The following is a 9314-nucleotide window of genomic DNA, read 5'->3' as shown; positions in this document are numbered from 1 at the left end:
GTATGTTCCCTGGACTAAGTAAGTTCTCCCGGGATGCTTCTCTCCACCTTCCCCACTACCCTCCTGATCTCTAAACAGACCCAACAGGTGTCAGGGAGATAGAAGGCAGAGAAGAAGGCTGGACAGGCCCGACACGGAGGGGGAGTCATGCTCTGTGCTCATCTTCACTCTTCTCTGTTTTTCTCTCTCCAGTTTCTATTCGTATTTCATTTGCTCTCTGTAGCAGATTCTCGTCTTCTCTACCTGCTAAGCCATCTCTTCTAGTTTTTTAGGCTTTGCTGCTCCCCTCACACTCTGGTCCTCTTTCTTTTCTCCCTTGAGATGGCAGTAATCTCACACCTCAAGAGAACATCTGTGTGCCCTGAGGATGTTTGTAGGTCATTCACATTCTCCCCAGGCCAGCTAGAGAAACAGACGCGGGCAGGAAAGTCTGGTGTGAAACCTCTCTCTCTATTCCCCTTCCTCTCTTCTACATCCCTAGACAAAATAAGAAACCACCAGCTTCATAAAAGTAGTGTAGACTTTAATTCAGGTTGACAGGCAGGAGGAGAGCAAGGATTTGTCTCTAAGGTTGTCCGGATGAGAAGACTGTCTTGCCGAGAGAGGTAGGGAGGGTGAGGCAGTGCGAGTGGCCTGGTAGCAGAACAGGGCTAGGAGCAGGGGTGTGGCCACACAGTGCAATATTGCCAGGGCATCTGTCAGTTGCAGCAGCAGGTCCATGGCCTGCTGGGCCAGACATGTTGACAGTTTCAAGGACTTGGACCTCACCAGGAAGTCTAATCCCAGAAATAGCCCATGGGGCCACCAGAAAATGAACCAGACCCACAGGACATCAACCCAGGGACATGGTCCCCTGCCCAATGCCTTCTTCAGCCCCTTAGTTCCCAACAAACCCAGTGGCAACAAGAAGAAGATGGCAAAACAGGCTGCAGTGTGTATGGCCAGCAAAACCCCCTGGCCCCTGCTGAATGTCAGAGTGCAGAGTCCTTGGGGAAGTTCACGGTCTAGGACAGGCAGCCCCAATAGGACAGACACTCCCCAGACACCCACAGTGAGCCCCAGGGTGAGGCCTGGGACTTGGCCTGCACTCAGTTTGGGGCCCAGACAGGCACGGCACGCGATCAGCAGAGCCAGGGCAAAGGCTGAGCCATACCAGACCAAGTGGGCCAGGTGGCACAGGTGGATGCTGTAGACCCCTGTTAGCCCTGGTGCCACAATGGGCACCACGAGGCTGAAGAGGGCACTGCCCACAGCCAGCTGTACCAGGATAGGCCGGTCAGGGCGGAGCTGCCAGCAGAAGAGAGGTCTGAGAAGCGCGAAGAGGACAGCTGCACTGGCTAGGATGCCCAGGACGCTGGCGAGGATGAAGAAGGGCAGCGAGGAGTCGTCGAGCAGGTTACAGGAGTGGCAGGGGGCTGCTGCTTCCATGTCGGTGCTGTTATAGTCCATATCATACGACTCATTAAACTCACTCCATAACTCGTCTCCCAAGTCCGACATACTAAAGTTCTCATCAGGCACCAGCTGGACACCCTGAGAGGGGCAATCAGAGCATCTAGTTACCCCATTGAAGAGTCTCCCGGGAACTGAGGGCAAGCAGCGGGGGAGAAGGACAGAGGGAAAGCGGGAGCTGGAGGAGTTGGATGCAGTGGGGATGGTGGAAAGGACAATGCAGGGAGACTCAGGGGCCTGTGGAGGAAGAAAGAACCATGGAGAAGCAAGTGCAGGGGTAGTGGGGTAGTGGACAGGACTGGAGAGCAGGGAAGGTCCAGGGAGGTGACAAGGATATGGATGGAACTGACTAAAAGGCAAATGAGGAGGAAAATAATGGGGGACCTCGGAGACTGGGATAAGAGGGAGAGAAAGGAAAAACAAGGGAAGGGATGAGAGACGAGGAGAGAAGGAAAGGTGTCTAAAAACCCGAGGGGCAGACCGAGGAGCTAAAATGTTGGGGCTGTGGGCTCTGTCCCAGACTCACCGGGTGCACACAGTTCCCCATGGCACTGCTGGGCGCAGGGCAGGCAGAGAAGGGCAGGGACCGTTCTGTCAGTCGCTGTGGTTCCAAGATAAGTGCTGTGGACTAATGAAGGCCAACAATTCTGGGCAGGGCCAAGGGCAGGCGGTGGGACCATTCAGGAAGCCTCTACCCCACGCCCACTGCCTGCCCAAGCCTCAGGCCCACAGGGGTCACTGGCAGGCTTCCTGTTTTGTTTGGATTCCTCTGGTGGGGACCTGCACTCGAAAAAGGAAGAAGGTGGGGACTAGAAAGTGGGTATTTTCCCGAAGATGGAAAAGGAGTCTGAGAAACCAGAGGATTTCCCAGCAAGAAGGGATTCTTCAAGCACAAGGAAGGAAGAGGGGGCCAGGGGTGAAGTGTGAAACAGAGATAAGAGGCATGCTAGGAAAGTGAAGGGAACGGGCAGCTGATGACTCTTGCTGCTGTTCCTCCATTACCTTGAACTTGATCCAAGGAAAGATGGTTCAAAAGTGATGTGTTTGTGGGATGGTGTGTCAGCCGTGCTCGTGGTTGGATCCAAGTGATAATGACAACCTGAGTCGTGTGTGTGTGGGCGGGGCTTTTTGTGTGTCGGTCTGTGCATACGAATGGACTTATCTATCTGTGTGTGTGGCTGTGTTGTGTATCGTGTGCACATATCTGAGGGCTAGGTATTAGGCAGGTGTCTGGGTGTGTGTCCTGCTAGCTCCAGTTCGGGGTGTTTCAGTGTGAGAGGAGGGAGGGTTGGGGGGCCGCTGTCAAGGCTGCGTAATGAAGCTCCTTCAGGGAGCAATTGGGCATTTGTCTAGCCACCTATGGGCACAGTGAACGCAGCTTCCATACCAAGCAGAACACATGGTCTGACAAATTAAAGCAGGCTCTCAGGGACAATGCGACAGCATATTTTAAAATGGGACTGTTGTCTATGGAGTAATCCTTATTCATATTTCTGTTGGGGGACATAAAGGCTCCAGAACTGCTACATTGGCCTGGCATGTTAGCAATATGTAAAGTTTCGTATGAGGGGGAGAGCTTCTATTTCTCTCTATCCTGCAGAGAGAAGGGGCTTCTACCTTGCAGGCAGATCCCCCTAAGCCAACACCTCTGCTCTTCAGTAGCCCCTTCTCCACCCCACCCACCCCCACTGCTTTCGCATGATCTCTCCTGTTTCATCCCCACCCCTGCATCTTGTTTCCTCTGTTGGGGCGACAGCCTGGACATTGGGAGGAGTGAGTCATGGAGTGTCCAAGTCAGAATGATGAGATAGAGATGGCTGCTTAGGTGACACTGTTTCATTTCTCCAAGAAAGCATGGGATGTTTTAACTCCAATTCTGCCAAGTAGCTCTTTCCCATCACACAGGGGCACCTGGAGGTAGAGCAGGAAGCAAAGATGCAAAAGGATGGGTACCTTACAGAGACTGTCTGCTTTTTTTTCCAGGATACTAGCTCCAGTGTCAAGTTCAACATGAAGGGGGTTAGAAAGTGACTTTGGGGAGGGTCCTGTGAAGCTGTCCTGGAGTGGTGTTGGCTGTGTCTCCAGCTTCATCTGCACCCTCTCCGGCACTGCCTGACAGAGGGCAGTGGGGAGTAATAAGATGTACCCCCACCCCCAAACACTCTGGAAAGCAAGGACCCAGCCAAAGGGGGTGAACACACTTCTCTCCCTTTGAGAACTGTATTGTTTCCATACAGAGATGCCCTTGGGAGAGCGGCATGGCAAGGCACACATCGCCCCTGGAGGTACCAGGCACAGGGGAGACCAGCAGAGCAGCCCTTACACACACACATCCCAACAGGAGCAAGAGCGGCAAGAAGGAGGCAGCCGAGCGACACGGATAATCCAGATATATTGAGGGTGGCCCCTCTGAGATTAGCACAGGAGAGTTAGAAAGATTATAAAGATACACGATCCCCTCCCTGCTCCCTTCCCTCCCCCACAGACAGACACACACAGCACAACAGCCCCTCTCCCCCCGCCCCCCATACAAATATGGCTTCTGTGTAATATGGACAGAGTGGTTCAGCTCAAAGAGGAAAAGTCATTTTCCCAAAAGCGGGTGCTGGGAGATGGAGCTGACAGGCCTGAGGCCCTAGGCTGCCTTGCTGTTATAAGAGGAGGGGGCCCTGGCTTAGATGAGGGGCTGCCTGTGGTGCCCAGGGCCCTAACCATGGGCTGGAAGATTAAAAACGGTATTACCTGAACTGAAGGGGTGGGCAGACCTGCTGGATGCAGCTGCCCCCATTTTGCACGCCCCTGGGTTGTCAGAGCAGGGAGGACATGCTGGAGGAAGGGGAGAGCGGTGCCAAGGGGCATCTGGGTCTGAGGCGGGGCGGCCGGCTGGGACAGGGAGGGTGAGCAACCTCATCTCCACGGAAACCAGCTTGGCCATGAAGGAAGACAGAAAATCAAAAGAGGAGTGGAGATGGGAAGGAGACTGGAGGTTTCACCCCCAGTTCTCAAAGCACTCGGTACAGACTATGGGAAAAAGAAGTGACAGTGGTCATTCCAGGGTGAGTGCCAGGGAGAGGCCTGAGGGGTGCATAGCAAAGGCTGTGGCACTGACTCCATGGCTCCGAGAAGGGAAATGGAGGCAGGGGTTGAATGCTCTGTGTTTTAGGGAGAGACAAGATGGACAACTGAACAAAAACACATCCTGGGACTGTTTTCTCCACGACAGATGGGTATTGGGGGGGGGGCATGGAAAATACCAGGATGGAGCAAGATCCCAGGTGAGGTGCAAAGCCTGACCAGGAATCCTCCGCTCCCAAAGCCCTTCTTTACGTGTCCCACAGCCCACCCACCTGCCCAGGACCCCCTCTCTGTCTCTCACTCACACACACATAGCCACACAGACACACAGACACACAGACAGACACACACATCCACATGCTCACGGAGTTCACATTATTCCCTTCGTTTGGGCAGGAAACAGCTCAGTGCAGTGAAGCTCCTTTTAGTATTTTTGTTGTTATGACTGCCTGGCTGCTGAGGGAGGGAGGAAGGACTAAGGCTTAGGGAACAGGAAGGGGCACAGGAGGGCACAAGACGAGGAGGGGTAGTTGCTGAGCAATGCCATAGGAGGAGAGGTTGTCGTGCAACAGTCCAAGGCTTGGGCGAGAGTGAGCGGCCCCTCGGCAGGGGGAAGCAATTGCAGTTCAGGCTCCCCTGAGCAGCGCCTCTCCCACAGCTGCTGGAGCAAGGAGGGGCAGCCTTGCTCTGCTATCCCCCAAGGGCGGTTCCTGGAAAACGGCCTGGCTTCACTCATTGGGGTGGGGCAGGGGGTACACGGGGCCATCTCTGCCATCCTTCCTCTCCAAATCTACCCCTCCCTGCAGGGACCCGTGTCCTCCCCATGTTGCAGCCCCGGGGCCCTGCGTGGTGCACGCCATCTGCAGGTCACATCTCCTAGAGGACCCCCATTCACTCCTTTCCCATTGTGTGGAACAGAGGTGTCAGGGTGGCACTCGCTTCTCTGTCCATAGCTTGAGGTGTGTGACTAGCAGAGGAAAAGCCACCTCCAGCGCCTGCTCACAACCTCCCCATTCCTGGAGAAGTTGGGGAGCCCTCTGTTGTAGAGAATGGAGGGCTGGTGAGGGGCCCCCTACCAAACCAGCCCTGCTCCTTTCCTGTCTTCACCCCTCCACCTTCATCCTCCTCCCAACACTCCAGGTTTTTTGCTTTTCTCACCCCCGTGCCCCTGCCCCTCCAGCCTGGAGACAGATTTGATTTGGGATTGTTACAAAAATAATAGTAACCCAAACGTAGAGAAGCCACGGAAAGGGCTGAGGGCAACCCTCCCTCCCCCCCGCCCTCCTCCCTCCCCATTCCAAACCGAGTACAAAACCGCACCCAAAGCAGACATTCTGTACAGGGGGTGGGGGGGCTGGGGAGCAAGCAGGAGGGGCGGCCCTGGGGTCGCTCTGTACAAGTCCGGGTTGGTGATGGCCCCAGCAGTCCCCATGGGGCCCTTGGGGGGCGCAGGAGGTGAGTGGGCACCCCTAGATGAAATATTCCTTCTTGTCGTCCCCACCCGACTGCCCGCCTTCTGCATTGATGATGGCCGTGTCTGCGTCTGGGGCGTCATCAGAGCCTTTCGCCTCGTGCGTCAGGTAGGTTCCTGGGGAGAGATAGAGGCTGCTTCTTTCAGGAGCAGTTTCCAATCCTCTGAAGCCTCCTTTGCCCACTTTCTTACCCACCCCACCCACCCACATCTTGTTCCTGCAATTTTTCTCCTGCCTTGAGCCTTCTTCCTCCCCTCCTGACCTAATTTGCGTCTTGCTGCCAACATCCCTCACCTGACCACACCCCCATGAGTTAATGAATCTTGCCTTTAACCAGAATCTCATCTATAATACAGGCCAAAAAAATGGTGTGTGTGTATGGGTATGTATGTGTGTATGTATGCATGCATGTATCTGTATTGCTTACGTGTATATGTACATGTACGTGTATGTGTATTTATGTATGTATGTGTGTGTGTGTGTGCATGTGTGCATGTAAGGCGGTGATAGGGAAACCGCTATGTCAGCTTCATGAGAGATGCATGAGCAAATGAAGATCTGGCTAGCATTTGATGGGTCCATGGGGTCTGGCTGCTGGCTAGAAGTAATAACAGAGGGGAGAGTCTGAGAGGCAGCAATGTGAGGAGAGGGTAGAGAGATGGCATGGATATGGGAGAGGAGAGAAAAGAAAAGAGATGGTGTGGGGACAAGGGGTGGATGAGGAGATCAAAGGACAAGGAAAATGCGGCTAAACAGAAAGGAAGAAAGTGCAGGAAGAAATGGGGGCGAGAAGCAGAGTTTGGGCAGTTACACCCTGGAGGCAGAGCAGCCTGGGAGCAGCAGCTGACTGAGTGGGAAGGTTTGCTTTTACTTAGATGATCACCAGTGATCAGGCTCCACTGCGGGGCTTGTGGTGCTCAGTTATCACAGGGTTGTCTGCATTCTTTCTTCCGCAAACGCACCAAGGGGCCGACTGAGTCTCTGGAGGCCCTTCCTGCAGCCGGCTCCTTCCTGCCTGCCCCTGATTGATCTCCCTACCCACTCCCAAGTTCTCCTGATGCTTTCCTTACGCCTCTGACCTTTGTGCCGGATCAAGTAGTGGCCGAGGAAGATGAGTAGGATGAGCAGCAGGAAGACGATGAAAGCCACGATCCCGCCAATGATGGCGTGGTAGGTGCTGGAGGATGAGGGTACCGGACTGGGGTCTGGAGGGGAATGGGGAATGTACAGTTAGATCTGGGAGGAACCCTGATCTTACAGCATTTCTGACCTGGCCATGGGTAATCTTACACAGCAGAGAACATGGACTAACATCAGGAGAATGGAATGGCATCATTCGGCAAAATAGTTATGCCTTATTTTGTACACTAGTTTCTTGTAAAGTGTCTGGAACACAGCAATTATTTAAAAAAAGTTGATGTAGGGGCCAGCCGTGGTGGTGCAAGCAGTTAAGTGTGTGCGTTCCGCTGCGGCGGCCCGAGGTTTGCCGGTTTGGATCCTGGGTGCGCACTGACACGCTGCTTGTCAAGCCATGCTGTGGCAGCGTTCCATATAAAGTGGAGGAAGATGGGCATGGGTGTTAGCCCAGGGCCACTCTTCCTCAGCAAAAAGAGGAGGATTGGCAGATGCTGGCTCAGGGCCGATCTTCCTCACCAAAAAAATCAAAAACAAAAAAAACTGATGTATTCATGAAAAAATAGATAAATCTGCTCACACTCAACCCTTTAAGGTGAGTTAACGGCATTGAAGCTTGACCTCGGTCAAAGATCACGGCTTTAATGTCTAAGCTTCAAACGTCTATCTACCTGAGATCAGATAGAGAAGGAGCAGTGAAAAATCGATCGAGCGAAGAATTAGGCACTTTGACAGCACCTTCTGAAAGATGAGAGGCTGTGACCCCTGTATAAGGAACAGTGTTCCGTCTTGGCAGGGAGTTTAGAGTCCCAGCAAAACCCCAATCCTCTAGCATGTGTCATCAGGGAGGTCTGGGACTCCATCTTCACTTCCTCAAAAGGTTTGTGGGAACAACAAAGATTGAACTCCTTCCTCCCATGATGGCTGATGTCTCTGCCATGAGATACAGAGAATCTGTCCTCCACAGTAGCATCTACAGAGGATAGATACCCCTAGCAGACTGGGCGATGCATGCCAAGGATGGCACCAGCCATAGGCAGAGTCCCAAATATCTGAGGAGACAGTGCACCAGCCCAGGACACAGTTCTGATGTCTCCAAAATTACACTAGCCGCAGATACGACTCTCCCACCCATGGGAGAGCTACTGTTTTTCCACAGACTCAGCTTGAGTCTTGATGCCTCATTGACTCCTTATACATCTTGTCTTTCCTACCTTATGTCTCCTCAGGCTTGACTAGGCCAGCTTTATTAGTTCCTTGCCTGTCTATACCTTATTTGAAAAGAAAACACTTATGCTCTGGTTTTTATGCTCTGCTTTGGATGGAGGGAGAGGATGGGGCCGGCGGCTCCATGATATGATGGGGTGGGTGCGATGGTGTAAGTTGGAGGAAGCAGAGTGAGTCTACCCCACTATCTTTCTCCCATGGAGTATGTGAGACACAGTCTACATTAAAAACCAATCCTGGATAATTATTCCAGAGGCTATGGAAATGGAAATTCCTTAGAAAAGCAGAGGTTTCCATAGCCAAAATGACCTCTGGGGTCATCAGTTACAGGTTCCTATCTCTAGGTAGAACTCCACTTAATTTCATTCCAGGCTGGTGGGGGTCAGTACTGCTGAGGATATTTCTGGAAGAAGATGCAATAACTCATTCTACCACCAGGTGTCAGCACTGGAAGCAGATGCAGTCAAACAGGACTTGGCTTTCTAGCACAGGACAGGGGGGATCAGGAAGAGACCACCCACAAGGGCACAAGACCTTTCTCTCACTGCCAGTCATCATCAGAGTTGGTCTGGAGAGATCTGGGGCCAGACACGGGACTTCAGTGCATTGTCCTGGCTCCTGGCATCCTACAATAGCTTTGTTTGTTGTGCTGAGGCAGCTCCCACATGCTGAGGTCTGCCCTTGGAGTTGGAATCAGCCCATCCAGACACTCTGGTTCTAAGATCTCAGGTCTCTTATCCCTGAGAGGCCTGACTGCTATCCCCTCCCTGCTTTAATGGACTTTTCAAGTAAGAGAGCCTCTTATGTTCCCCTGACAATGCATTTTCCTATTCTGAGGAAAGGCTTATACGACTTTCAGGCAGGACCCCACTGCTGTTGGGGTCTTCAAAATATCTCCTGCCAACTCTCCATAAAGGGGCCTCTGTGCCAGCCTGTCACTTATCCTGAAGCCGG

General features: G+C 53.0%; 2 protein-coding genes across 3 annotated transcripts in view; both read right to left on the bottom strand.

Moving 5' to 3' along the window:
* Window positions 1-522: 522 nt before the first annotated feature.
* Window positions 523-3054, bottom strand: ACKR1 (atypical chemokine receptor 1 (Duffy blood group)). The gene is made up of 2 exons (XM_058537715.1): window positions 1979-3054; window positions 523-1533 (listed from the first exon to the last, which is right to left on the bottom strand). Exons 1-2 carry the CDS (start codon window positions 1997-1999, stop codon window positions 529-531), a joined length of 1026 nt encoding a protein of 341 aa, XP_058393698.1. The 5' UTR covers window positions 2000-3054; the 3' UTR covers window positions 523-528.
* A 2767-nt stretch (window positions 3055-5821) lies between these two features.
* Window positions 5822-9314, bottom strand: part of CADM3 (cell adhesion molecule 3) — a 29397-nt gene continuing 25904 nt past the window's right edge. For both annotated transcript variants that reach the window (XM_058539543.1, XM_058539544.1), the window contains 2 exons: window positions 7079-7204; window positions 5822-6115 (listed from right to left, as the gene is read on the bottom strand). In XM_058539543.1, coding sequence (XP_058395526.1) covers window positions 5997-6115; window positions 7079-7204 — 245 coding nt within the window. In that variant the 3' untranslated portion in view covers window positions 5822-5996. The remainder of the gene's footprint in view (window positions 6116-7078; window positions 7205-9314) is intronic.

This window comes from Diceros bicornis, chromosome 4, assembly GCF_020826845.1.
Source record: "Diceros bicornis minor isolate mBicDic1 chromosome 4, mDicBic1.mat.cur, whole genome shotgun sequence".
Taxonomy (NCBI): domain Eukaryota; kingdom Metazoa; phylum Chordata; class Mammalia; order Perissodactyla; family Rhinocerotidae; genus Diceros; species Diceros bicornis.
The sequence above is the reverse complement of the archived record's forward strand: the minus strand, read 5'-3'. Positions and strand labels throughout refer to the sequence as shown.

What these genes read in the sequence shown, in the direction of transcription:
- ACKR1 (XM_058537715.1), bottom strand. Translation starts at nt 1,999, where the DNA reads ATGGGGAACTGTGTGCACCCG. An exon ending in TGGGGAACTGTGTGCACCCG is followed by an intron (nt 1,534 to 1,978) that starts GTGAGTCTGGGA and finishes TGCCCCTCTCAG; the next exon opens with GGTGTCCAGCTGGTGCCTGA.